At 46.6% G+C, this 27,541-nt stretch overlaps 10 protein-coding genes and 3 non-coding genes across 13 annotated transcripts; 9 read left to right on the top strand and 4 right to left on the bottom strand.

The window, feature by feature from the left end:
* Positions 1–1,582: 1,582 nt before the first annotated feature.
* Positions 1,583–1,671, top strand: CANTADRAFT_t201. Its single transcript has one exon. It is a non-coding gene; the product is annotated as a tRNA-Tyr (tRNA).
* Positions 1,601–2,477, bottom strand: CANTADRAFT_26916 (uncharacterized protein). Its single transcript, XM_020207930.1, has one exon. The coding sequence runs from the start codon at positions 2,334–2,336 to the stop codon at positions 2,064–2,066; it is 273 nt and encodes a 90-aa protein (XP_020063045.1). The 5' UTR covers positions 2,337–2,477; the 3' UTR covers positions 1,601–2,063.
* Positions 2,478–2,682: 205 nt separating this feature from the next.
* CANTADRAFT_91370 (uncharacterized protein) lies at positions 2,683–4,122 on the top strand (the record flags this gene model as incomplete). The annotated part of the gene is made up of 1 exon (XM_020211814.1): positions 2,683–4,122. One exon carries the CDS (start codon positions 2,683–2,685, stop codon positions 4,120–4,122), a length of 1,440 nt encoding a protein of 479 aa, XP_020063044.1.
* A 2,172-nt stretch (positions 4,123–6,294) lies between these two features.
* Positions 6,295–10,436, top strand: CANTADRAFT_286194 (uncharacterized protein). Its single transcript, XM_020208255.1, has one exon. The coding sequence runs from the start codon at positions 6,713–6,715 to the stop codon at positions 10,358–10,360; it is 3,648 nt and encodes a 1,215-aa protein (XP_020063043.1). The 5' UTR covers positions 6,295–6,712; the 3' UTR covers positions 10,361–10,436.
* Positions 10,437–10,511: 75 nt separating this feature from the next.
* Positions 10,512–12,428, bottom strand: CANTADRAFT_91368 (cryptochrome/photolyase family protein; the record flags this gene model as incomplete). Its single annotated transcript, XM_020211813.1, has 2 exons — positions 10,512–10,514; positions 10,602–12,428. 2 exons carry the CDS (start codon positions 12,426–12,428, stop codon positions 10,512–10,514), a joined length of 1,830 nt encoding a protein of 609 aa, XP_020063042.1.
* A 360-nt stretch (positions 12,429–12,788) lies between these two features.
* Positions 12,789–15,058, top strand: MUP1 (Mup1p). The gene has a single exon (XM_020207929.1). The coding sequence runs from the start codon at positions 13,184–13,186 to the stop codon at positions 14,843–14,845; it is 1,662 nt and encodes a 553-aa protein (XP_020063041.1). The 5' UTR covers positions 12,789–13,183; the 3' UTR covers positions 14,846–15,058.
* Positions 15,059–15,586: 528 nt separating this feature from the next.
* CANTADRAFT_96584 (mitochondrial 54S ribosomal protein mL43) lies at positions 15,587–16,110 on the bottom strand (the record flags this gene model as incomplete). The annotated part of the gene is made up of 1 exon (XM_020211996.1): positions 15,587–16,110. One exon carries the CDS (start codon positions 16,108–16,110, stop codon positions 15,688–15,690), a length of 423 nt encoding a protein of 140 aa, XP_020063040.1. The 3' UTR covers positions 15,587–15,687.
* Positions 16,111–16,895: 785 nt separating this feature from the next.
* Positions 16,896–16,969, top strand: CANTADRAFT_t202. Its single transcript has one exon. It is a non-coding gene; the product is annotated as a tRNA-Ile (tRNA).
* Positions 16,970–16,979: 10 nt separating this feature from the next.
* On the top strand, positions 16,980–17,052 carry CANTADRAFT_t203. The gene has a single exon. It is a non-coding gene; the product is annotated as a tRNA-Ala (tRNA).
* A 1,239-nt stretch (positions 17,053–18,291) lies between these two features.
* Positions 18,292–18,973, top strand: ZCF3 (Zcf3p; the record flags this gene model as incomplete). Its single annotated transcript, XM_020206909.1, has 3 exons — positions 18,292–18,588; positions 18,619–18,846; positions 18,896–18,973. The coding sequence occupies 3 exons, from the start codon at positions 18,292–18,294 to the stop codon at positions 18,971–18,973; spliced, it is 603 nt and encodes a 200-aa protein (XP_020063039.1).
* A 275-nt stretch (positions 18,974–19,248) lies between these two features.
* CANTADRAFT_23034 (TauD/TfdA dioxygenase family protein) lies at positions 19,249–20,409 on the top strand (the record flags this gene model as incomplete). Its single annotated transcript, XM_020206908.1, has 1 exon — positions 19,249–20,409. The coding sequence occupies one exon, from the start codon at positions 19,249–19,251 to the stop codon at positions 20,407–20,409; it is 1,161 nt and encodes a 386-aa protein (XP_020063038.1).
* Positions 20,410–20,993: 584 nt separating this feature from the next.
* On the top strand, positions 20,994–22,163 carry CANTADRAFT_54269 (TauD/TfdA dioxygenase family protein; the record flags this gene model as incomplete). The annotated part of the gene is made up of 1 exon (XM_020210306.1): positions 20,994–22,163. One exon carries the CDS (start codon positions 20,994–20,996, stop codon positions 22,161–22,163), a length of 1,170 nt encoding a protein of 389 aa, XP_020063037.1.
* A 110-nt stretch (positions 22,164–22,273) lies between these two features.
* On the bottom strand, positions 22,274–26,564 carry CTA3 (Cta3p; the record flags this gene model as incomplete). The annotated part of the gene is made up of 2 exons (XM_020211812.1): positions 22,274–26,448; positions 26,549–26,564. The coding sequence occupies 2 exons, from the start codon at positions 26,562–26,564 to the stop codon at positions 22,274–22,276; spliced, it is 4,191 nt and encodes a 1,396-aa protein (XP_020063036.1).
* Positions 26,565–27,541: the final 977 nt, after the last annotated feature.

The following is a 27,541-nucleotide window of genomic DNA, read 5'->3' as shown; positions in this document are numbered from 1 at the left end:
TTCAGCTGGGGAGTTCCAACTCATTCAGAACTTACGCTTTAGGATAACAGAACACTATCCTAGACAAACTCTTAGGCTCCTAGGGAGCTTTATTTGTTTCCTTCATATCTGATTAGAGCTATGCCTATCGCTGGAGCAAAGATAGGTTGGCATTTTTAAGTCTAGAAAACGCATTCGAATCCAAAAATACTAACAATATTTCTAAACAGCCCAATAACTGCAAACCGAATGTCAGTGGCGTCTTTTATTTCTTTGCCAATAGGAGGTATATTATGATAAACTCTCTAGATAACTCCAGTGTTTGCGTTAGAAATAATTCTCCTGATTTCGCTGAGCATATTCATCACAAATACCCATTTCCATAGTAACGGAGCGTGAAGACTCAGGTTGATTATGCTAAAGATTGTCAATAGGGATTACACTTAAGCTGATGTAATATTATCGAGTGAGACAGTACTAGGGGATGATTATGACTAAATGGTACAAACGCCTCAACAATGAAGCTCCCTTGCAAAGTCAAATCTGAAACAGAAGACAGAGCTAAAAAGGTATAATTAGTAAGAGCGCAAAACAAGAGGTATACAAAATAGTGAAGGTCATAGATTAAATAGTGAGGGAGTTATCAGAGAGATCTAGAGGAAGAAAACCCATTTCCGCCATCGAGCATCAAGTGAAATGTACAATATAAGAGACTGAAGCTAGAATCAAGACTAAGAAGATTCCACGTAAAGGTATAACCTACTGCAAATAATTTTAGGGTGCAACCCTCAGGCATTGTTAAATATTCGCAGGACTCACATATATGTCAAAAATTGACTGGACCTCCCAACTTCATCTATTGCTGTTGAATGTCTAGTCGTTAAATATAGGCTACCAAAATGATTGCTTACTATTTATCACTTATACACTTCAGCTTGTCGTAATTATCACTTAAATCAGCGGTAGAATTGAAACTGCATTCGAGATTTATGAAGACAGGGGAAGTGTGCTGGCTGGTCAAGTCATTAAATACCCAGAGAGCAATGAAGGGTCTAATCACTACGACGAGATTGACAAACCCTAACAATATTACTTAATGTTCATACCAACAAGCTACTGAAGAGGGACAAAATTAGCAACTGGGTGTGGTATTTCCGTGCTAGTGAAAGGATAGGAGGTATATCTGACTTACATTACTTGAAACGAACTCATGGAGAAGCATATGCCGCATTTGGTCAATAGAGATAACTTCAATTTAGTTTGGTTTTTCAATAGTATGGATTGAATGCCTTGTTACAGAACCACTGGGCAGTAACTTAAGCAATATCATTTAAAAACCGATAGCTGTGGACCTGTGGGGCCTCTTATGCTCGACCTCTATCCTCCTTTTATCTTAACTACTGAGCTACTTACCTCTTTCTTACTTGGATGACCTCTCATTGGTCGATCTCGCTTATGCACTCCTGTGTACTTATTATGGTCATCATAATAAGTTTATGTGGTTAAAACATTAATGCTAGTCCACTACTAGCGCAATTGTGCTTACGTAACTTTATGGTACTCTTAGTATGACATTCTTGGTCCGTTACATGCATATAAAATCCTCTTGGTGGCCAAGCTGGCTAAGGCGCGAGACTGTAATGTTAACTCAAAGTAATCTTGAGATCGGGTGTTCGACTCACCCCCAGGAGATTTTTTTTGCCGAATGCTAAGAAATTTCAGTGCCCAGAAACTCCCCCGCACCATCACGAGCCGCAGTGGTGAAACGATAAGGATACACGTCTGACGATCTCGTTGATGCCATCACAGTGCCAGCCTAGACAGCACCACAGAGGTGTTCATTGCATCGAATGATGCATGCAATCGGCGCATACTTGTCAATGCACTCACAATCTCGATAACTCACGCTCGCAGTTTCGACAATCATATTTACGAGATGACGTGCATATGCCGATATCCCCGGCTCGGTTAGAACCGTTGGCACGAGATCGGCATCATTACACCGGTATATCCAGCCATACACCGATCGGCACCGGCAAGTGATTGGCACCACCTGGAAATGCCGGGCCGTCTCGTGAGCCAAGCTACCTTGCTGGTCCTGAGCCTACCTGGCCACTGCCCCGGGTGGGCTTCATTGTGGGCAGTGAGCAATTAAACTTGCGAGGCGATCGTGACCATCTGAAAAGCCCCGATAAAGCCCCGTCGAGCCTTTTCGCGGTGGGGTTGGCAATAGGCGTGTGAGCGATCGCGGACATGTTCTGGATGAGAGTACTAGAATGTAGAAGAGGCCCGTGGCACGCCAGGCGACGCTGGCAGGACTGCTTAGCAATAAGACTCGTGTGATTGGTCCGCGTCATGCAGGAGGGGTGGAGATATGTACCTGGCGAGCTGCGATGGCTGCGTGATGCAACCAGTGCAAATCCAAGATCAGAAGCCTCCTGGGCTATATAATAACGCTGTTCCCACTTGTGCCCCGCCAGTTTCCGCCACTAGCAAACGTGAGTACTGACTGGAGTTGGTCCCCGGCGGGGCGCCTGGGGGCGTCCCCTCACGGGACCAGTGCTCGGGGCGCTACCCCAGAAATGACGCGTAGGTCATCCGTCCATAAATACTAACATCAGCACACCATCAACACCTGCGAACTGCACCAAGAACGCACCATCTGCCAGTTGCACCACCACCAACGCCCATTGCACCACCCGGATGTCCCCTCCGCCATCTCCACCACCATACGCTTGTGCCCCTGATGCGCTCCCCGCGTACCTTCCCCCTAACGACTCGCTTCCCCCCTACAAGCCGTCTCTCGAATACTACGGCCTAGCACTTATCAAGACCGAGTTCACCACCCCCTATCACTACAACACCCATGACCGCCGCTGGAAGGCGGTGCTCCTCGAGATCAACTCCACCCAGCTCAACATCTACGCCCTCCGCGACCGCAAGTTGCTGGAGGTGGTGGTATGTCTTTACAGCCATCTCAATTCGCTCAGCGAACTCATAAATGACGTCAACCACGACCATGCACCCAACGACAATGCGTCACGCAGCAGCATCAACCTCGACATTGGCGGCGACGCGTACGGCAACGAGCCGGTGCGCGAGCTGGTGGTGTCAGGGTTAGGCCGGCTCCGCATGAAGCACAAGAAGTACCGTTCGGCCCGCACATTGCATGATCTTGGCCGGTATCTGCTGATACTCGGCAATAACGGGCTCCTCTTCGAGCCCACGACTTCCCGCCGCCAGTTTGACCACGTCAAGCTCCACTACGCCGGCGATCTCGTGCTGTCGTACACCCTCTGTAACCTCCAGCTCGGCGAGGCCCCTTCGCTCCATCAGTTGATCTCCGCCATGTACAAAGAAGAAAAAGACTGCAGCAACGCCGCCACCCTTGTGCGCTACCAAAACGTGTTGCGGTTGCGAATCGAGTACAAGCAAGTGTTGCTCCAGTTCTGGTCATTCCATGCCATGGTGCACTGGTTCCGCCAGTTGACTGTGGGCCGCGACTTGAGCTACCCGTTGGAGGCTCGTGTGGTGCTGCGGTTGAAGAGCATTCCCTCGCGTGCCAGCTCCCGCAACAACGCCTTATTGGTGGCTACAGCTGCTGCTGCGAGCTACCGCAGCAGCGACCGCCCGCAGGCGGGCCTCCGCCAGTTGGTGCCGTCCGAGGGCCTGTTTTTGGCGCTGGTAGCGGCCAAGGGAAGCGATTTGCCGGTTTCTATTTCATCTGCCTCGTCGTCTGAGTCAGTATTTGACACCACCAGCACCGCAACTGCTGTCACCGCCGCCACAGACCCCGAGCCCAAGCCGCTGAACACCACCATAACCGTCCTCGGTCACCAGTTCGTGTCGTACGACGCCCATCACACCACGGTAGAAAAACAGTACATATCCAATTGCATCCCCGACTTGAACTCCTACGACAAGTGGAACGGCAAGAGCCTCACCTTGAGCCACTACCAACTGTTCGTGGAGCACTCCAAGGGCAAGGTGGCCCAGCCTCTGCCCTCGGACGACTTATTCATAGGCTATCCCACCTTGATGGCAAACGCCAACACGTACGAAAAGGCCCAGGTGGAGCGGGGCGGCACATGCCGCACCTTCTTGATCCACTCGGGCGGTTTGGTCAGTGTGGGAGTCGAATAAGGTCGAGTTATCAAGTCATAGTCATTCATCATAGTCATATACATCAATCATAGTCATCTCGTATCATCTCGTAAATCGTAGAATACAGAACATTGGCAATGCTACAGCTTGCCCCTGTCATGAAAACTCATTAGGATTGATTCGCTCGATAGGTAGTAGAGTCCCATTAGATGTCGATTTTTTTGCACCCAAATTAAGCGTGTTGAATATATCATCAAGGAAAAAGCTTTACGGGGGTCATAGGATATGGCCATTAGACTGGTAATTACAACTTGAATGAAATGTTCATCCATTTGATCATTTATGAGCTGTTACAGACGGAAATGGTTCCTTTCGCAAGATTACAATACCTAAGGAGTAGAAATTTTAACTTGAAATTAGAATTCAATTGAGCTATAGTTACTTACTGCTAGAGGCATGTATAATTAAACCGTGGAAAAGGAATGTCAATTAGTCACCCCAGTTCTACCTTTCTCCAGTATCTATTTTGTTGGTACACTTGGGCTTACGGTAATCTGATTTTCTCTGTGCTTGCTAATTGAGCAAAATTTCTATTTCCATGTTGTCAAAAAATCTTAGCTGAATCTTGGGGCGATGATCAAAACACCAGCAAGTTTAATTCAATGCATTTTTGGGAATAGCACTGTAAGAAAGAAAACCTGATGTCGGTAAACTTGTATTGCAATTTTCGATAATTCAAAACACATCCGTACCACTTCTTTTGTATACTAAGAGGAGCATTTATCAACAAATGCAAACTTTTATATCAGAAGCATGTATTTATTGCATTGAACTGCGACTAAGAATACATTAGAATAGTAAAAATTTTGGTATGTATTATAAGAATTTATGAAACTATGAGTTATAGTTAAACAAAGAAAATCAAATCATTTTGTAGACTAACTGGTTTATCCTTCTTCATGAAGTTAAAAAAGCATCGAAGGTGGTATATCAATTTAGCAAAGGCGAAATTTAGTTGGAAACACAGTACCCCATGCACAACCTCTGCTTCATGCTTCTAGGAAACAGTATTGAAGCACGGAGAGCTTTGGATACTGTCGAAGACTTCTTTTACAGTAAAAGAATTCGAGCCATTCAGCTATTATCCAGTAACATCAACTAACCAAATCACACTTACTTATTCAATAAAGATACCAAGCTTAAGAAGAATTGGGCGATGTAATAATACAAGAAAGTAGAATGGCTGTAATATCTCAACAGATTCAATAAAAATATCTGCAGGAGAAGAGGCGATTTTCAGACAAACGAACAATAATGGTAACACTAGTAAAATACCATCAAAAAATTATTTCATCCCCAAAAGCTGTCGTTGGCGACAATTCAGGAGTTGCTCCTCCTACATCCTCGGAGAAACAATAATTCTGTCAATAAATTGCTGATAATTTTTGGCGGCTAACACAGGCTTACTAAACAGTTCAACCTTCTGGCCCACTGTTCGTCGAATTTAACCTGAATACTCGACTCTGGTGTGCTCTCACTTCCGTCTGGTAGCGCGCGGAAATCAGCGGAAATGTCCAGATCTAGCGAACAATACACTAGTGATTTCAGTTACGAGAGGGTATTGTTGGTCCATATGCACTACGCATCGGATGTTGAGCCCACTAGGAACATATCACCAAAAGGAACTCGATGTGCCATGGGCATTGTCAGTAAGTGTCAGTGTTGGAAGAAAATTGTGTTCGCTCTCCTTCGGGTAGAAAATAGGACTCGTTCTCCGTCTGACAGAAAATAGGACTCGTTCTCCGTCTGACAGAAAATAGGACTAGTTCTCCATCTGGCAAATATGGTACCTAGTCCATCTGGCAAATATGGTACTTAGTCCAGCTGGGAGATTATAGTCACACTAAAAAACCTTACTTCACTATTCCAGCTGGCAAAAGTACTAGGTCCAGATATCCGATAGAATCGCACGCCAATCAGACTTCATAAGAGTTAATAAGAGTATTTGTCCAGTTGGCAGGTAATAGTACAGAATTAGAGTTAGTATGGTTAGTATGAGTATTAGCGAAGCTGGCAGACTATAGTCATTAATCTAGTTAATAGTCCCATCTGCCAGATTATACTGGTTTGTTCATCTGTCAATTAATCTTCGTCCAGCTTGCACTACAGTATTCGTGGCAGATAACATTATATGTTACTCCGCCTGATAATAATATTTGTGCACTATTCCCCTGGGTTAATACTCGTTAGTCAGCTGGCCTCGCTAACAGAATACGAGTCTACGGAAATCGCACATCCATCCAGAGATACGTGGCCATCGTCTCTATCTCGTCCTATTTTTTCACTCTCCCTCCCTCTCTATCTCTCTCCCTCTCTCTATCTCTCCCTCTCTCTATCTCTCCCTCCCTATCTCTCTCTATCTCTCTCTTCCTCTCTCGTCCTCCCCTTCCCTCCACCTCTCCTCCCTCTCCCTCGTTCTTTTGTTCTGCTTCTCCCCCGCCTCGCTGCCACCTCACCCGCACCCGACCCTCCGATCAAATCAACTTTTCACCTTTCATTAACCGCCATCCTTGTTTGATCCCCCGATCCTGCCTCCCGCTGCTTCCAAAGCATTGCCCTCTGTCTGACTATGCCCACTCCTGCCGAAATCATCGCTGCCCGTGTCAACGGCACCTACGACGAGTTGTACGGTGTTTCTGACACCGAGTCCTCGTCGTTTGACGACGACAACTCCACGTTGGTCTCTTCGGTTTCCTCTGCTGTTCCCTCCATCTCCGACGACGCTGCGTTTCCCACCTTGAAGAAGGCTGGCACTGCCAGCACCTCCACTGGTGCCGTGTCGTGGGGTCCTTCCATGAAGTCGCCAGCTGGTGGCAACACTCCGGTGCTTGGTGCCTCTGGCGCCAGCAACGGCGCTCGTTCCGGCTCGTCCACTCCTAAGTTCAAGTTCTCCACCATCCAGGAAGCGTTCTCGCTCGACGTCAACGACCAGGTCTCCGTAACCAAGCCTGAGCTCATCCGTATCCTCACTGCCATCAAGTCCGAAACTAAGACCAACATTGAATGTACCACCTCGCAGCACATCAAGAAGAGAACCTTCTTGATCACAGGTAAGGCTGACGACGTCAAGCAGGCCAAGCGTTTGGTCATCATGAAGTTGTCCAAGCCTCTCACTGTCACCTTCAAGGTGCCTTCCAAGCTCCGTAGCAGAATCATCGGACCCCAGGGTAAGGTGTTGAAGCCTATCATCCAGGCCAACGACGTCAAGATCGACATCGGTAACGACGAATTTGCTGACGAAACTGCTGGTGACGAAGACGAGGACGACTCGTTCTCTACCTACGTCAACGTCACCGTCACAGGCTACGCTGAAGGCTGTGCTGCTGCCGAAGCCCAGATTCTTGCCATTATCAAGGACGAAACCAAGAACCTCGCCACCAAGATCCAGGTCCCTGCGTTGATCAAGCCTCTCGTCCCTGCTGCTTTGAACGACGTCGTCTCCAAGTACTCCAGCTTGGATATCTCCATTCCTGACTTCAAGTCTGCCAGCAACAACGTGCTTATTGTTGGTGACCGTGAGACCGCTAAGGCCGCCAAAGCCGAGATCAAGCAGGTGTTGTCCACCTTGGAAGCCAAGGTCGTGGTGGAAGAAGTGCCTATTCCAAAGTTGAAGCACCAGTTCTTGCCAATTGAAACTATCTTGGTCGAAGACAACGTGTTAATCAAGCTCCCAGAAGAAGGTGAAACCACCGTGAAGTTCATTGGTGAAAGAAGCCGTATTGCTGGTGCCCAACAAAAAGCCAAGCAAATCACTTCCCAGTACAAGGTCGAGGTTTTGGACATGTCCAAGGCCCACAAGGGTAACTTGCAGCACGTCAGAGCCGTCGCTTCCTACTTGAACACCAACGGTGTTTTGAAGGAAATTGCCAACACCAATGACGTCGTCATCAACATCCCAGACAACAAGACCCTCGCCAAAAAAGACATCACCTCCATTCCTATTGAGATTGTTTCCAAGGGTGACGAGGCTGAAAAGGTCAAGAACACCAAGAAGTCTATTGTCAGCGTGGTTAACAAAATCACTCCTGACCAAACTTTGGTTATCACTGACATTGACAGCTTCTTGATCAACAAGGTCCCAGAAACTATCAAGGAAGTGGCTCGTGAGAACAAGATTTCTTGGGTTACTTTGGGCGAATATATCACTTTATTCAACCAGGTTACCGAACCAGAAGAAAGCGAAGACTTTGACGATTTCTCCGAGTCCGACAACTCCGGTTTTGCTAAGGTGAACGAGGCCTTGAACCAGTTGAGGGAACTTGCTGCCAACTTGAAGTCTGTTGTTTTGAGCGTTCCATCTAACGAGCAAACTCACATCTCAGGTTACAAGGGTTCCACCCTCAAGAACATCCTCGCCGGTGCTGAGCCAAACTCTCTTGTTATCAAGTTGCATTCCAACGGTAATGAATCTTCTGAAGATGAAGTTTACTTACATGGTGTCAAATCTGATGTTGAAGCCGCTAAGAAGGAAATCGAAAGCGTTTTAGCTGATGCCAAGGAGTACGCTGATGGATTCACTACCACTATCCCAATTCCATCTATCTCCTTGTCCAGATTGATCGGAAAGAATGGTGCTAACATGAACGCATTAAGAGATGAGTTCGGTGTCAAGCTTGACGTTGCTGAAGAAGGTGATGATAAGGAAAAGAAGACTGAAATTGTCATTTCCGGATCCAAGAAGAACGTCGACTTGGCAAAGACTAAGGTCCAACAATTGACAAAGAAGTGGGCTGACGAGACCCTCGTCAGACTCAGAGTTGAAAGTCAATACCACAGAAGAATGATTGGTCCAAACAGAATTTACATCAACAGATTACAAGATAAGTATAACGTTAAGATCAGATTCCCAAGCATCGACTTCGACGGTTCTTCCACCTTTGCTGATGCACCAAAGTCCAAGGATGAAGTCACCATCAAGGGTCCTTCTAAGGGTGTTACTAAGGCAGAAGAAGAGTTGAAGGAATTGCTTCAATTTGAAAAGGAAAACGGATTCAAGGAAAACATCAAGATCCCAACTAAGGCTATCGCTAGAGTCATTGGTAAGGCAGGTGAAACTATCAATGATATCGCTGATGGCACTGGTGTTGAATATAACTTCAAGAGAGATAACGACAGCGAGGAAAAGTTGGGTTACGCTGAGGTTGAGTTGACTGGTTCCAAGTCCGGCTTGAAAGAGGCCATCAAAAAGATTCAAGAAATCATTGAAGAAATCGAAAACTTCACTAGCGTTACCATCAATGTCGATCCTAAGTACCACCGCGAATTAATTGGTGCTGGAGGTTCAGCTATGAAGGAAATCATCACCAAGGCTGGTGGTGATGACTTGCCAAGAAACAAATACTTCAGATTGTTAAGCATACCAAATGAAGGAACTGGTTCGGATGAGGTCGTCTCTGAAGGTCCTAAGACTATTGTTGACAAGGTCATCAAACAAATCAAGGATATCATTAGTCTCAAGGAAGCTTCCATCACTGAAGAATACGAATTGCCTAAGGAAAAGCACAGATTCATTGTTGGTCCAAGTGGTTCTATTCGTCGTGCTTTGCAAACTGAATTCAATGCTACGATTGACATTCCAAGACCAAATGACGACTCTACCATCATTAAGCTTCAAGGTTTGCCTGAAAAGGTTGAGGCATTGAAGGCTAAGATCGCTGAATTAGTCAAGGACGACTGGAACGTTTCCATTGATGTTCCTCAAGAATTCCACGCCTTGGTCAGTGAAAGAGGTGCCATTTTCAACAAGTTGAAGAAGGAATTCAATGTTGAAGTTCAACACGGTAACTTGACCAGACAAGCTGCCAAGTTGTCCAGTGCTTCCATTCCAACTCCACCAGAATCTGCATTCCCACAAGATGATGAAAAGACCAAGTTCACCATCGTGGACAATGAGGCTGTTGAAGCATCTGCTCAGTTCATTCCATGGAGATTAAAGGGTGATGAGAAGGACACTGAAAAGGCAGCTAAATTCATCCAAGAAAGATTGGCCAACGCCTCTGGCGCTACCAGCATTGGATGGTTATACTCCAAAAACCCTTCTGCATTTTCCAAGATCATTGGCCCTCAAGGTTCAAAGGTTAACCAAATTAGAAAGAAGTCCAGCACTTTCATTACTGTCCCAAGGGCTAATGACAAGAACGGTAACTTCGTCTACTTGGTTGGTACCGTGGAAAACTTAGAGATTGCCCGTGCTGAAATTGAGAAGTTGTTGAATTAAACCTGCTGCATCTTTGCATAACCTGTGTATACCTGGAAAATTATATAAACCATTAATAACAAGGTTCGTTTGATTTTTAATTAGAACTACATTTAAGTACGACAGTAAGATGGAGCATAATTCATTAGTGAGAGCGACTCGAATCCCAATTTTACTTGGCTTCTTTATACCTCTCAATAGCCCTCTCTCTGGAGGACTTGTAGTCTATCATCGGTTCTGGATATCCGTTCTTTTTTGCCACGTTGGCAGAGATTTTGGATCCATAAGGATTATGGATACTTTTTCCTTCAATATCTTTTAATTCGGGCACCCACTTCTTGATGAAAGTCCCCTCTTTATCAAACTTTTCGCTTTGCAAGTAAGGGTTGAACACTCTGAAATAGGGCTGGGGGTCTACGCCCACGCTTGCGCAAAATCCCCACCCTCCGTTGTTGGATGCGAAATCCCCATCAATGAGATTCTCCATAAAATGGGCCTCTCCAAGTCTCCAGTCCAAGAGCAAGTTTTTGCTCAAGAAACTTGCCACAATCATTCTGGAACGATTGTTCATGTACCCAGTCTGTTTCAATTGTCTCATCAGCGCATCCACAATCGGGAAACCTGTTTTTCCTTCACACCACTTCGAGAGCGCAGTTTCGTCCAGCTGCTCCCATTTCACATCAAGGTAGTCCAACTGGAAGGGACGGTTCATGCAGACATGAGGCCAGTTGCAAAGGATGTGACGATAGAAATCGCGCCATGCAAGCTGTCTCACATATGACACTGCGTTGCTGTTGCCCGAATCGATGGTCTTGATGGCCTTAGCCTTGTGGAGCTCCTCGATCAAGATTCTGGTAGTGATGGCACCGACTGCAAGATAGTGGGACATGGAACTGGTAGGCTTGTTGACGTCCAATTTGACGTTTTCATAGTCCAAAATGGTTGGAATGGCATCCCGAAAATGTTCCAACGGCTGGTTCAAGTCTGTGACACGGTAGTGCTCATTGTAGTAGTCTTCGCCCTTGAACTGCCACGGAAACTCGGGCAACTGGTACTCCGGCTTGGAGTAGCGAGACAAGTCGAACGATGGTTGGTTCGCAAAATCGGGTTCCGGCAATGGGTGCAAAATGTTTTTGTTGGCCTTGACGTAGGCGTTCCACGAACGGTACCAGGGGGTGAACACCGAATATTGGGTGCCCTTCTGGGTGGCTAGCTTGCCAGGTTCTACCACACACTGGTGGTGAAAGCAGAAAAACTGGAATTTGGAGCATGAAGCGAGGGCGATGTGCTGGCGGAGCTCGTCCACCTCGTACTCGATGTTGGCAAACACGTAGCCGACATTGTTGGAGGCCAAAAACGACACCAACAGCGAGTCGAGCTTGTTCTTCTCGGGGACGTTGAGCACCACCAATGGCACGTTTTTGGCGGAAAACGCCCGGGAAAGAAGCTGCAACAAGTCGAACTGGAGAAGGAGGCTCCAGGCACTGGTGCCATGGGCCTGAAGTGACTCTAGCGAGTAGGGATACACTACTACGAGTGGTGCCTCGAGCGCAGCTGCGAGCTCGCTGGCGTGGTAGAGAGCTGGGTTGTCGGCAAGCCGGAAGTCTCTGGTAAGCACGTAAGCTACTGCTGGTTGCGAAGACGAGCCGGGCAGCAGGCGGTTGGCCTCAGCCAACCTGGCGTGCTGGTGTTCCCGCAAGGCCTGCAACTGGTAGAACGGCTTGTTGGCGTCGTCCAAGTACTTGGTGAACCATTTGAGCGGAAGATGGTTATTGTGGGGGTACCATTTGCTGGAGTAGACTGCTGGGTCGAGGCGTAGCTTCTTGGCTGGTGATGGCATAGTTGCAAATCGGGCGGGTAATACAAAGCGAGATGGAAGCGAGAGTGCCTTGCGAACCACAGTTGTAAATTGGGCGATGGTGTGATCAGTTGGAGAGCACGACGGGGAATGGTTCACTACGGAGTGCTTGGCGGAGGGGTGGAGTGAGTCACTGGAGAGCGACTGGTGGATGACTGGTGGGAGATTGGCGGAGAAGGCCAGGACTGGAGGATGGTTGCTGGGGGCGACAATGTCGCGGGCCCGCGACATTTCCTCCTAGATTTTCCGCGCCGGAGCACGGATATTCTGCCCAGGCGGTCCCGCCACAGTCATTTCCCGGTGGTCTGGGCAGTGGCCTGAAATTGCTAGGGTAACCATGCAGGCCCCGCCGCCGGACGCCCTATAGGCTGGTCCTCGGCTTATCTGATAAGCCTAGACGGCGAAATCTCGCCACCAACTACCCCCACCAACGGCTCACGAGAGGCCCGCGAGATGCCCCCCTCAGCCATGGCCCGCAACGCCTCCCGATGGCCCGCCAAATCCCGCTCTAAATTACTGCTTTCTACTGTGGCTGTCAGACTTTGTTCCAGCGCCGCTTGCCTAGCAGATCATATTATTGTTGTTGGAGGCCGGGTGCATAATTGCATCACGTGAAATCACCTTTTGCAACTGAATTTTTTTTTCCTTCTGGCATGCGCCTGTGAGCATTGACAGGTCCCTGACTGGCCAGAGACCCTGGCTGTGTAGCAAGCCCTGGCCGCAACCAGACCGACAGTGGCGAGGGTCATGACGGCACCCTCTAGCCCGTCGTGTTCGCCTTCTCCCTGTCTCACCAGACCTCTCCAGCCCTCCAGCTGGTGGTGACCCCCACCACCGTCGCAAAAACGCCTTCCTGTACTAAGTGTGGTTCCCGAAAAGAAATTCCTCCGGCGAACGGCGATGCTTCCACTAGCACGAGATGGCCGCGAAACGACACTATATATACCCTGCAGACCCTGTGTTCAATAGTCACTCTCACACTAGTCATGGGTATCACCGATTTCTACAAACACAATTCGTCTGAAAAGGTGCCTGAGGACACCGTCGACAACGTGTCGGCGTTGTCGTCCGACAAGGAGGCTGCTGTGGTCCAGTTGGACCAGAACAAGAAGAACATCGGCTACGTCTCGGCCACCTTCCTCATGCTTAACCGTATGTTGGGTGCGGGTGTGTTCTCGACTGGTTCCACCATCTTCTCGCTTTCGGGATCTGTGGGGACCTCGTTGATGATGTGGTTCGCCGGTACCATCATCGCCTTCTCCGGCTTGTTGGTCTACATGGAATTGGGATCTGCTTTGCCCAGAAACGGTGGAGAAAAGAACTACCTCGAGTACATCTACAAGAAGCCCAAGTTTTTGGTTACTGCCATGTACGCCTCCTACGTGTTTTTCTTGGGTTGGGCTTCCGGTAACTCCATTGTCACCGGTGAGTTCATCTTGAACGCTGCTGGCAAGGAGGTCACCCAGTGGAACTCCAGAGGTATTGGTATTGCTGTCATCACCTTCTCGTTCCTTATCAACGGTCTCCATGTCAAGTCCGGTTTGTTTGTGGCCAACATCTTAGGTACCTTCAAGGTGGCTATTGTGTTGTTGATCACCGTCACCGGGTGGGTGGCCTTGGGTGGAGGTATTCACAGCAAGTACTTCGAACCTACCCACAACTTCAACGATGCCTTCAAGGGAGAAAGTCCTTCTGGTTTCGGTATTGTCAATGCCCTTTACAACGTCATCTGGTCGTACGTCGGTTACTCCAACGCAAACTACGCCTTGGGTGAAATCAAGAACCCTGCCAAGGTCTTGAAGGTTGCTGCCCCCACTGCCTTCATTTTCCTCGCCATCATCTACATGTTCGTTAACATTGCCTATTTCGCAGTCGTTCCTACTGAAGATATCCTCACTTCCAAGAGAATCTTGGCCGCCACTTTCTTCAAGTACGCCTTTGGTGACACTGCTGAAAAGGCTGCTTCTGTGTTCGTTGCCTTATCTGCTTGGGGTAACGTCATGTCTGTGATCTTCTCGCAAGGTAGAATCATCCAATCTTTGGGTAGAGAAGGCTCCTTGCCATTTTCCAGATTTTTTGCAACCTCGAGACCATTCAACTCCCCATTCGTGGGTTTGTTCCAACATTGGGTTGTTTGTGTCATCACCATCGTTGCTCCTCCACCAGGTGATGCTTATAACTTCATTTTGAACTTGATTTCCTACCCATTGAATGTGGTCAACACCGTTATCGCTGCTGGATTATTGTATGTCCACTGGCAAAAGTACAAGGGCTTGAGAGAATGGAATCCTCCTCTCAAGGCTACTGTCCCAGTTATCATTTTCTTTTTCCTCTCGTCCTTATACTTGATTGTTGCTCCTTACATTCCTCCAGTCCATGGCCAAAAGGTCTACAACAGCTTGCCATACTGGATTCACGCAGTTGTGACTTGGGGTATCTTTGGTGTTGGTTTCGCTTACTGGCTCGTCTGGGTTAAGATCTTACCAAGAATTGGTGGTTACAGTTTGGTGGTCAAGGAAGTACTTGGTGAAGACGGTTTCTGGAGAAACAAGATTTACAAAATTTCCAATGACGGTTCTGATTCAGAAATCACTGTACAAGACGAAGACCTCGTCGATGAAGACCCAACCAAGCCGAAGTATATCTAAATGCATCAAGCCAAAAAAAAAGAGGTATAACTTACCATGTTTGATTCTCTCTTGGTTTTTATGACTTTTTTTCCTAGTTAAAAAGTCCTTTGTGCTTTATTTCCTATTTTATAGACCATTTTAGGGACCTCAACACTTTTCAACACCTGCTGGTGTCCCTAATCATAGCTAATCACTGTGTGTGTTCAACAGATATTCACTTCTAAAAATAAACAATATTTATGAACTTTAGTAGCCTTCACTAGAAACAAATCGAGAATTCGGGATCTTTCGATATGTTCATGTGTAAGAACAATTAATTTGAAGCGCTTTTGAATACCCAAGCCTACCTTACTTAGGGCCAACACTACACACATTGTCTTGGTGTTTGCTGATATCCACGAGTCTCAATTGCCCATCCGTAACCCCTGTAGAACACATCTTAGTTGATCGGGGGAAAAATTACTAATCAACTAATTAGGATATTGGTGACGAGTCGTTAAGTCTGGCTGAGCATTCCTACTGGTTAATACATGAATAAATCATATCAAAAATACAAAACTAGCTTATTTTGGGCCATTACAACTCACCACAGTCAAGACCGGGATAGCTTCGCCTTTCTGTAAACTTTCTCGAAATCTAGCAGATTTTCGTAATTATTCTACCAAAACCGTAACTACGCCCACGGTAAGCATTTTGTTCTCTTCACATTTATGGCTACCCTTACGTAGGCCATTGCTTCTACTGCGATACTACAGCGTTCCTATTATCTATTTTTATTGTGGACAAGTAATAAGCTTGTTCCCTTCGTCTATTTACAATATTATATACCTCAATCTTTTGTCTATGAGACCTTGGAGTACTCAGATCTTGTGTCTGTGAGACTTTGGAGTATGCAATGGAGACCAGATACCTCTGACAGAGTCGTTGATCGATAAGACCTTGTGGTTGAACTTGAACAAGTCGTTACCACTTCTCTGGCTGTGTTCATCTATCTTGGCAAGAATTTCTGAAGGCTTCAAGTTGGCGATCTCCACAGTCTTGATGGTATCATTGTTGTAGTGGAAAGAAGCGGTGGGGTGGCCGTTCTTCTTGTTGATGTCAAAGAAGATGCCCTTCTTTTCTGATGCTAATTTGTCCAATCTTCCGGTCTTCAACAACTCACGAAGTCCAGTGGAAGAACCACCCCAGTTACAGTATTGTAAGGAGATTCTGTGGCATGGCACAATGTATGCACCTATTCCGTTACGTGCTATCGACGTTTTGGCTATGGCTTTAACTGGCATGTTGGTCGGTGATGATACTGTGATTCTGAAAAAATTCTTTGATGTACACTGGTCGTGCGAATACAAATTTTAGATGAAAGGAGGATAATATGAATAGAAGATGAATTCGTTGGCCAAGCATGAAACATTCGGTAAGTAAGGACATCATATATTTAGGACTTTGATAATCGTCTGCTCTTTGAATTTAGGATCTTACACTAAAAATTTTCGTGATATTCTTTGGACCATTCCAGCAAAAGGGGGAGTTGGGTTTGTCTGAAATGCATTGGTTGATCGTATTTATTTTGTAATTGCATAGAGTTAAAGGAAGAAAGTATTCATTCTTATTCTTCTTTATAGATTAAAGTGAAAAATACAGAAACGAGAAATTACATCCTGAATTACTGAGCTCCACTCAAGAGCTATTAAATTCCTCCATTGATTTTTAGTCTAGTTAAAAGCACATTCAAATATTTCTTTGTCTCCAAGTTTGAAGACTTCTTAGATACCTATAATATTCAAGACAAAACCAAAATTCTCAGAAGTGACTAGTAATGAGAACTATGCTTCGATGATATTGCGGTGGATGGATGACAGTGACAGTGAAGCTTCACAGACTACTCTAATCTTTTCTATCCTAGCTTAGTAATCTATACTTACAATAATGCACTTACTTTTTATTACTTTTTGCGTAATTCCCTTTTGTACTTACTATATGAGGAAGACCAGATTTTTATATTAGTCTGCATATAGTGTTACTTACCTACCCTGTTTAAGTCCAAGGAAAATTTCAACAGCAAGAAAAAGGTCCCTTGGCCCAGTTGGTTAAGGCGCGGTGCTAATAACGCCGAGATCAGCAGTTCGATCCTGCTAGGGACCATTTCTTCCAAGGGCGTGTGGCGTAGTTGGTAGCGCGTTCGCTTAGCATGCGAAAGGTCTCCGGTTCGACTCCGGACTCGTCCATTTTTTTCAATGTATCAACATCAATAATTTTTGGAAACTCCTGGTCTCTCACCCACAGTCATGGATTATTGCTTGTGAGAGCTACTTGGAGAATAGATCATTGATTTAGCCTCCACTAAATACAAGTTTGTCATCATCTCCACATTAATGTCAATGTGGATTCACTACGCACTGTGGCAGTTCACGCAATCGGCTAGGGAACATTTGCTGAATTGCAACAGTCCCGATGAATCTGATGAATTGAGATCCTTTCTGCCCGCTACCCCACCTGGGCAGGGATTCCGAATACCGTAGTTTGTAATCGTAAAACAATAGATAAGCTCACAAACTGCTAATTAACAATACATGATTCTGCTATTACTAACTGGGGAATCACACATCTTTTATGGATATTGCGTCAATTGTACTCTAGAATCACGATATGCTTAATGGTGTATTGACCATCGCTTTAATCGTCATTTGGTACTTCGCTCTCGCTATCAATAATATTTAGCACCCAATACATTAGAAGGGATAGAAATCACAAGCTTTTTTGTAGAAAAGTCGAATGTGGAGGACACCAGGCTACAACACATACTTGGATCCTAAAGTTTTTGACTTTTGAAGAAATCTAATTCGCCGGCTGCAAAATTGACAAACGATCGTTATACTAATTTTTGGTTAGCCAAAACTTGATTATAATTTTGGTGCGACAAAAACAAACGAATTTACAGAATTTTGTGTTAAACGATAAAAATCACATTATCACAAATGCCAGAACTAGGAGAGACAAACAGTAGGGGACACGTCAAGCCTGTGGCTCCATCTTGCTTGTTCTAGCCTAAAGCTCCATATTGGTCCATTTTCGAACTACTGTACTTGTATGACTGAGCTAATGTGATGCTCACGATACTCCTTAGACGTTCTTCTGACACATACCAGTGACCCAAAACGCCCCAATACGTGGATCACAAATATCCCTCAGCAAAGATTTTCACCACCATATTTAGACATTCCCGGTGTGAATTCCCGCATAGAATCGTTTTTTCGCGGCCAGCTTCCTTTTTTCAAGTTTTCACGAATGCCTTTTGCTACCACGCGCCGCGGCCACTTGCCCGGCAGAGGATGGCTGCGCGCTTACTTCGATCTTAGTTCCCCGTTAGGGATGGCTGCTATAATTCGATTTGAGTCAGATGGGTCCGTACATAACATGGTGAAAGGAATGAAAAATTATCCATCATTCTTTTCCTGATCACCACGATGACAGACTACAAATCATACCAGCAAGTGCTCAGTATCGGTGTCAAAAGAGCCGGCGCAAAGCCCAAAAAGGTGACCAAGCCAAAGTCCCAGCCTGCCAACATCAAAAGAAGAACAAAAACAGGATGCTTGACCTGCCGCAAGAGAAAGAAGAAGTGTGACGAAGACAAGGTCAACGGAAAGTGCCAGGGATGCACCAGAAACTTCTTGGAATGCTGCTGGCCAGCGGAACAGGAGTTGGCTCCCAAGGCAGAGCCATCTGTTCTTGCCACTCCTGTGGTGGCGCCAATGAGTCCCGTGAGTCCTACACCTTTGTCACCCATCCAGGTGTCTACTCCTCCACCTGCCAAGTGCACTATCGAGTCGATGTTGGCCACGCCTATCAACCCATACCCAAGTCCTATTGCATCGCCCATCTCCGAGCCTAAGAAGGAGCCAGAAGACGTCAAGTTTTTGGCGCTTCCTCCGTTGGCCCACAAAAAGCAGCCACCACAACCGGAACCAACCGCCAAGTTCATTATCACCTCGTTCAACACCCACAACGACTTGTGCCAGGTGCGTTAGCGTGTATTCCGGCGTGGATACGTATTTAGTTCTTGTATAGGTTTTTTGGGATAGACGGTTTATTTGCGGCTATTTAGTCCTATCGGCAGGAGAACGCGAGGGTGCACCTGCCATGTAGGCCGTGCAACAGTGGCACCGCAGTCACGTGCACCTTGCGTTATTTTCCCCACGGGCGATCCTTCGCCCGCAGGATGTGGCCCACTGTGGCGCCTTATCGGCACGGTCACGTGCACAGAAACACGTGCTACTTCCCGCCACGATTTGCACCCATATTGATGGAGCACGTCGTGTGGCAGGGCCAGTGTGCCCCTGCTCAGGGTCCTGGGACACTATATAAGACACCCCCCAGGCTCTGGATCTAGCTGCTACACGCAAGCGCTGCTTCTACTGAAAATGTCTACTGCTGCTACCCAACCCAGAACTTTTGATTTTCCCTTCTTCTCCAAATCCGATGAGATCACCGAGGATGGTGTTCGAATCATCGGCAAAGAGAACCGGGAGAAGGCGAAATATCCCGAATTTCTTCCCACCTGGGACCCCAGCCAGAAGTACCCACCAATTGCCAAGGTCGAGTACATCGACCCAGGTACGAGAGCAGACCCTCTGTTTGCCAACTTATTGCCAAAGGGGGGCTCGCACACTGTCAAGAAAATTACCCCCAAATTCGGTTCTGAGATCTCCGGGATCCAGTTGAGCAGTTTAAGTGACGCAGCCAAAGACGAATTGGCATTGTTGATTGCCCAGAGAGGCGTGGTGGTGCTTCGCGACCAGGACTTTGCCTCCAAAGGTCCCCAGTTTGTGGTTGACTATGGAAAGTACTTTGGACGTCTCCATATTCATCCAACCTCGGGAGCACCCAAGGGATTTCCCGAGCTCCATATTGTGTACAAGAGACCAGAGCAGGGCGAATTTGGCAGGTATCTCGAGAAGAAGAACACCAGTACTGGCTGGCACTCGGACGTTGCTTATGAGTACCAGCCTCCTGGGTACACTTTCTTTTCTGTGGTGGAAGGCCCTGAGGCTGGTGGTGACACCTTGTACGCAGACACCACCGAGGCCTACAACCGGTTGTCGCCTGATTTCCAGAAGAGATTGGAGGGGCTCCACGTCGAGCACTCGTCCTACGATCAGGCCACAAATTCCAGACACAGAGGAGGCGTCGAAAGAAGAACCCCTGTGACTCATCACCACCCATTGGTGAGAGTGCATCCCGTTACCGGAGCAAAGAGTATTTACATCAGTAAGGGATTTACAAAGAGAATTGTGGAGTACAAGGAGGAAGAATCGGCTGCGTTGCTCGATTTTTTGTTCAAGCACATTTCGGGGTCCCACGATCTCCAGTTGCGGGCCAGCTGGGAACCAAACACGGTAGTGATCTGGGACAACCGCAGAACCAACCACAGTATCTGTATCGATTTTGATGGGCCTGTGGCCAGACATGCCTTTAGAGTGACCACCCAGGCGGAAAGACCCGTGGCCGATCTTAAGGACTTGAACGTGTTCCGCGAGGATGACGGAAACAAGTTTGTAGGAGCCCCTTTTGAGGCAGAGTAAGCGTGAATAAATGAAACCAAATTTAAATTTCAGACGATAAGAAAGCGAGCAAAAAAACGCGGGGAACCCAAATTCTAGTGCAACCACTCAGCAATTCACATCCACGAGGATGAATTTCACTGTATTCACTGTGCGGATCGGAAGGGTCATACTAACGACCACGACGAGGTTAAACTGGGATTTCTAGCTGTTTCTCCGCCGTGACGAAGCTTCAGCCCAACAGTTGAAATTTCCACTGGTAACAATAGTATCGGCAGACGCATCCGTTGAAGGCTTCAAATTTGGCAGATACAGCTCCTGACTAATCGTTCGCCAGACTAGAAGCCCGCAGCCGCTCCCGCTGGCCAATAATACCTCAGCACATCTCCGAATCGCTCGATCTTGCTGTAGATTTGAGCCACGGTTTGCCATCGATTGCAAAAAGCAGCCTTCGCCACGTGACGATAGCGCGAGTTGCACCCATTCGATTCGCAATCGATCCAGTGCTTACTCAGGTGTGGCGTGGACACACAACACTATATAAATCATACACCATGCCAAGCACCTTCTAGCCATCAAACTGAAAAGGATCTGACTGCACAAACATGACTGCCGTCCAATTTGCTAACCACGATATTCACTTTGCCAACGGCATTGATGAAGTTGACGCTGACGGAGTGTTGGTCATCAACAAGCTCAACAGAGACCAAGCCAAACACCCAGACTACCTTCCCACCTGGGACCCATCTCAAAAGTACCCACCCTTGAAATTTTTCAAGCACACTGACCCAGGAACCAGAGCAGACCCTTCTTTGCCAAACCTTTTCCCTAAGGGGCTTGAAAAGAACGACAGCTACACTGTGAAGAGAGTCACCCCCAAATTCGGGTCTCAAATCGAGGGTGTGCAATTGTCATCTCTTGACGACAAGGGCAAGGACGAACTTGCCTTGTTTGTTGCTCAAAGAGGTGTTGTGATCTTCAGAGACCAGGACTTCACTGACCAAGGCCCTGAATTCATCAAGAAGTACGGTGAGCATTTCGGTCGTCTTCACATCCACCCAACTTCCGGTGCTCCAAGAGGCTACCCTGAGCTCCACATCACCTACAGAAGAGCCGACGAAGGTGAGTTCGAAAGAAGATTCTCGGAAAGAACCAACAATGTGGGATGGCACTCCGACGTCTCCTACGAGCTCCAAGGCCCAGGAACCACCTTTTTCTCTGTCCTTGACGGCCCAGACTCTGGTGGTGACACTCTCTTTGCTGACACCACTGAAGCGTACAAGAGATTGTCCCCAGCTTTACAACAGAGATTGGCAGGTCTTCATGTCTTGCACACTTCAGCTGACCAGGCCTCCAATTCCAGAAGAGAAGGTGGAATTGAAAGAAGAAAGCCAGTCTCCAATATCCACCCATTGATCAGAGTTCACCCAGCAACTGGCGAGAAGAGTATCTACTTGAACAGACCATTCTCAAGAAGAATCGTTGAATTGAAGGAAGAAGAATCTGCTTATTTGCTTAACTTCTTGTACACTCACATCGAGCAATCACAAGATTTGCAATTGAGAGCCAACTGGGAACCAAAGTCAGTGGTTATCTGGGATAACAGACGTTCGGTTCACACTGCTATTGTTGACTGGGACACCCCTGTTTCTAGACACGCAGTCAGAATTACTCCACAGGCCGAAAGACCAGTCGAAAACTTGGAGGACTTGAACAAGGAAGAATACGACGTCGGAGACGTTGCTGACGCATTGAAGCGTGCATTATTTAACTAATCAATTAATTTGAATAGTAATAAAATAAATGGTTGTATGAACATAATGGCTTGTAAGAACTAGGTAACTACATTGAGCATAGAATTTTCTTAGTCATACATTAAACAAAATTATGCGTTATCTAACAAGTAATTAGTAGCAGCCTCTAAGTTCCAGTTTTCCTTTTCTAAGGCTTGGACAGCAGTACTTTCTTCAAATCCCATTCCTACCAACTCTTCGATGGCTCCAGCATTGTTGGGATTGCTAGCAACAGCAGGTGCCACTGGAGCTTGCACTGGAGCTTGAACTGGAGCTTGAACTGGGGCTGGGGCCGAATCAGAAGATGCTGCGTTTCCAAACCCAGCAAAAAGTTGCTCCCATTCATCATTTGCAGAACTGCTGATTTCATTAGTTGGAGAGCTGAAATCTGGGACATTAGATGCTTTTTCTGTGAAGCCTTGGGAGAAGCCAAAGTCATCGCTGGTAGGCTCAGCAAAAGAATCTTCGTTATTATCTTCGCCTGCCACTTCCAAATCATCGAATTCATCTGCAAAAAAGTCATTTTCTGGAGCAGCTGGCTCCAAATCATTAAATGCGTCGTCAAAATCGTCAAGTTTAGCTTCTGGAGTTCTGACATCGAAGGAGTCTTTCTTGTTCAAATGGTCAACAGCATCATCAAACTCTTGTGATTGCTCATCCGATGAAGATTCATCGTCGTCATAGTCCAATTCTTTGATTGGTGGAAATTCTGAATCAATCTGGCCATTACCATTTGAGCCAACGGAATGACTCAGGTCGCCTCTTACGTCTTCGGCATTAACCATTTCAAATGATTCAACCCCGGATGATCCCTTATCATTATCACTATCTCTAGATTCGTCAGGAACTGTCCTTTGGTTTTCGTGATAGGTTTCAGTGCCAGCACTCTTTGGAACTTGCTTTGAGTGAGCAACCTCTTCGTTATCCAAAGTATCACGATCACTGATTTCATCAATATTGTCATCACGTACGGATAATGCGGCGTTGTTTTGGACACTTGAGGTCAACGAGTCTGTTCTTTGGACCCCGACCAACACACCAGGCATTCCAACCAATCCTCCAACGATACCAGCATTGGCACCTTGAGGGAACTGGAATTCTGAGTTGCTTGGGGATGTCACGGGAGTTTCGCCCTCAACATTCTTATACTCAGTGGCAATGGAAGATGGAGCGGTGGCATTGGTGTTAGACTCAGTAGCAGTTTCATTAATAGGGAATTCAGTAAACCTCTTGTTGAACTCTTCTTCTTCCTTACTAATTATTGAAGGGACAGTAGGTGCTTCAGTTGGTTCTTGAACTTCATTGGTGTCATCAAGTCCAGTGTAGTCGGCAGATGGTGTTTCTTGAACTTCATCTACTAAACCACGAACGCTAAAAGCTGGGGGTGCAGATGTTGTGATTGCAGATGGAGTCTTTTCAACGTCATCCAAATTACGAACACTTGGCTTTTCCTCGGCCTCTTCAACCGAACCAGCTGAAGAATCACTGGAAGTTGAACCGTTTTCGATGGTTTCTAAGTTATCCACACCAGTAAGGTCAGCGCTTGGATGTTCTTTGACTTCGTCCACCAATCCACTAACAGAATAGGATGAAGGCTCAGTTGGTTGTACGCTTGAGTCAGCTGGTGCAGAAGACTTAACAGATTCTGGTAATTTCTCAGCATCTTGCTCCTTTGCTGCTTCCACAACAGCCGGAACATTTAAGTCGGAATTCTGCTTATTAGGAATATCGGACTCGGATTCTTTGTCATGGGTCAAATGCTTTGCAACTCCTGCAATACCACCAATAGCAGCACCAGCCACAGCACCAGCTGCCAATTTAGACTTGGAGAATTTAGCCTTATTAGCTTCCTTTTGACGGTTCAATTCAGCAGCCTTGATGCTAAGCTCTTCTTGCTCTTTTTGATACTTCAATTCTAGTTCATGTGCGAGACGCAACTCCTCTTCATGCTTTCTATTCAACTCTTCCAATTCAGCTATCTTGTTTTTAAAATCACGAGATTTGACAATTGCAACTTCAACTTGGGACTTTCTAACAGCAACGTTGTTTGCTAACTGTCCATTTTCAGTAGTCTTAGATGCGAGTTGTTTCTCAAGTTCACCGATTTCTGCATTGTAAAAGCCCAACTTTTCTTTGAAGGAGCTGTTTTGCTTCTGTAACTCCTCCATAGCTACCTGCTTTTCATTCAATTCAGTAGACAACGAATTGAGCTTTGCCTCAGCAATGGAAGCTTCAGATCTCAACGCTTCGGTTTCTTCCTTTGCACTGGCCAAGTTGGCTTCGACTTGATCCACTTGCTTGACTTCATTCTCATAAGAGGATCTCAAACGCTTCAACTTGGATTCAATCTCTTGCTTAGTGTTCAAGATCTTTTGTAATTCCTGTTCTGCTCTAATCTTCTTCTCATGCAAACCCGTAGTTTGGACTGCTAATGATTTGATTTGGTTTGAAACATTTGCAATATCAGAAGTAGCCTGAGACAATTGGCCAGAAATTTCAGGATCAGCTAACAAATCATCATTTTGTTGTTGAGGAACTTCCCTTGGGGTCTCATACTGAGGCAGCATAGCTGGCAGTTGATAGTTGGAAAACGATTGGGAAGATGGTCTGTTTGGGGAAAGGTTACTCACTGTCTTTTTAGGAGGAGGTGGAGGAACACTTCTCAAAGCATCATAATTGATGCTCTTCTTCTCTACAGGAGGAGTTGATGTTGGGGCAGGTGATGGTGCTGCTGGACTCTGTGGAGCATGATCTTCACCTAACAAATCTGCTTGTTCGTGTTCTTTGGTTGGAGACAATCCTTGCTTAACCATTAAACTTTGTCCAAATGTTGATGATGGCTTAAATGAACCAGTTAAAGTACTACGGACCTTTGGAAGTTCAGTTGCTGGGGTTAAATCACTGCTGGAGACACGCTGTTGGAGAGCTGGCTTTGGCTCCAAATTGGAGGATGGCTTTGGTTCTGAAGTTCCAAAGATGTCTACTAAATCATCCATTGCAGTCTTTTGTGGCTGGATTTGCTGAGGAGCACGAGTCTGTGGTTGAGGAGGAGGGGGGACAGATTGCTGAGGAGGCTGTTGGACTTGTTGAGGATGGCTTGGGTGACTCAGTTGGGACTTAAGAGAGTCGATCAATTCATCAGGAACAATATTTGGTAAGTTACCACCAGCCAACTTCTTGTTGACCAAAAATAACGCAATTGAGAATTCTAATTTTGTAAAAATACCGGTGTTCTGGATATCTGACAAATCCCAAACAGCAGCCAAATCTTGCTGATTTAATTTGGAGGTCATCAAGAAAGAGGCAACTTGATCGGGGCTCAATTGTCCTGCCTTGGACTTGTCCAAGTTGTTGAAAATGTTTTCATATTGTTGCTTCATAGTAGGAGTAACAGCCCACTCGCTGGTAGCTCCAGTACCAGAAACATCCCTTGGAGTGATTCCTTGACCAGTGGAGGAATGTCTAAGAGTGGTTTGCTGGGAGCTAATAGAGTTGTTCGAAGGTTGGCGGGAGCCAACGGATCTCTGAGTGGACTGGGGGCCGGAGACAGATTGCCAGATACTTTCTGGCAAAAACGGTGGCAATTGTCTGATCTGGCCACCCAATAAGCCTTGAATCAAGTGCATGGCAATGACGAAGGCACCGACGTCCAATTTTCCAGCATTGTATCTGTCAACCAAGCTCCAAATTTGGCCCAATGTGGGATGTGGCAACTTGGCCTTCAAGAAGATGTCCCTAGCTTGAGAGCCAGCCAATTCGCCGTTGGGCGAGCCCACGGTCTTGATGAACAATTGCGAGAACTTTTGGTAATCAGCAGGACTGATCGAGGAGATGGGGTCCTGGGGCTTGGACTGGAGCGTGGTGGTGTTTTGGGGGACCAACGAGCTTGGCTGCGATTGCATGAACGAGCTGTTGGTGGACTGGGGCTGCAATGGCGCTGATGGGGCAGTCAACTGGAGGTTGGCAAACTTAGGGAGTGGTCCCGGCTGGTCAGCCAAGCCGGGGACTGGATGCTGGCCCAGCTGGGTGTATCCGATCAAACGCATGGCGTAGCAGAAGCCGAACTGGGTCAAGAATCCCAAGTTGTTTTGGTCAGCGAGTTGCCAGATCTCTCCCAAGATGGCTGGAGGCAAACCCGACTTTTCGAACGTGGATCTGGCTTTCTCGCCAGTGATGATGCCGGTGCTCTCCGGATCCAACGTCTTGAAGAGCTGGGAGTATATCCGTTTTTCATCCGAAGTGAGGCCTACTTTGAAAGTAGGCGGATCTGTAGTTAGTACTAGTGCAAAAACAAGGCGTGGCAAGGTCAGTGGTAGCCATTGCGGCGGCCACAACCACCGCGGTTCCAGATTGATGGATCTACTTACTCAGAGAAACACTCATGTTTGATTTGGTGAATTGGTAGTGGGGACTGGGGTAGGATTCTTTGAGATTGGAGAGGCATGATGGTGATGGCGCGCGCACGACACTGGCGGAACTCGATTAGGGGCTGTGGCTGGGCTACATCAGGGTGGATAGAGCAGCAGACTACATGCGATCAAGGTGTAGAGTGGTAAGGATGTAAGCGATACAGCGACTCCGATAGGTTCACGAGGGGTCTAGAGGCAAAATCAGCGGGTTAGTAGTTTTGGTGTAGAAAAATGAGCAGTTTGGGAGGAGTGATTTAGTGGATGAATAAAAGCGGGTTAGTGGTGAAGGAATAAAAACAAGTATACTGGAAATGAAGGCATGGCGAGGAACAATTAAAGCGGGTTAGAAATGACAGATTTAGTAAAGTTGATAACGTTTAGAATTGAAGGCGTTGTAGGAATGATAATGACGAAATAGAAATGCAAGGCGAGTACAAAAATGATCGGGTTTTCAGAGGAGAGGTGTGTTCCAGTCAGACTAAAGATATTAATTCCGAAGATAAAACTATGCTTTCATTAGCACTGAATTTATTGACTAACGAAATCGTTGATATGGCCATTGGGTGCTGAAAAAGGGGCATAATATCAATAGACAATATGGCCCCAATAGTAAAACATTCGGCAAGGAAGGAGTTACGAAATCTAAACTACGCTTGTGAGCCTCTAATTTTCGGACGTTTGGCAACCACACACCATTAATGACGCTTCCGGAGCGTTGTGGTGAAAGACGTAGCCATTAATAGAAGAACCGGAGCTCGCACTAAATTGGAACATTTCGCAAAACGACAGGAACGCTAGTCGAGTCTAAAATACGGTGGAGAACTGCCTCAGTTGTCGGAATATTCCACAGGAACCCCTTTGACAAGGCCCAAATTCCAGGGCATAAGGTGGATATTCCAACAAGTGACATGGTGGTCTGAGCTTGAGGCCTGGGAATTTTCAACCCAGAAA

This window comes from Suhomyces tanzawaensis (assembly GCF_001661415.1).
Source record: "Suhomyces tanzawaensis NRRL Y-17324 unplaced genomic scaffold CANTAscaffold_6, whole genome shotgun sequence".
In the NCBI taxonomy this organism is placed as follows: Eukaryota; Fungi; Ascomycota; class Pichiomycetes; order Serinales; family Debaryomycetaceae; genus Suhomyces; species Suhomyces tanzawaensis.
This window is presented reverse-complemented; position numbering and strand designations above follow the sequence as displayed.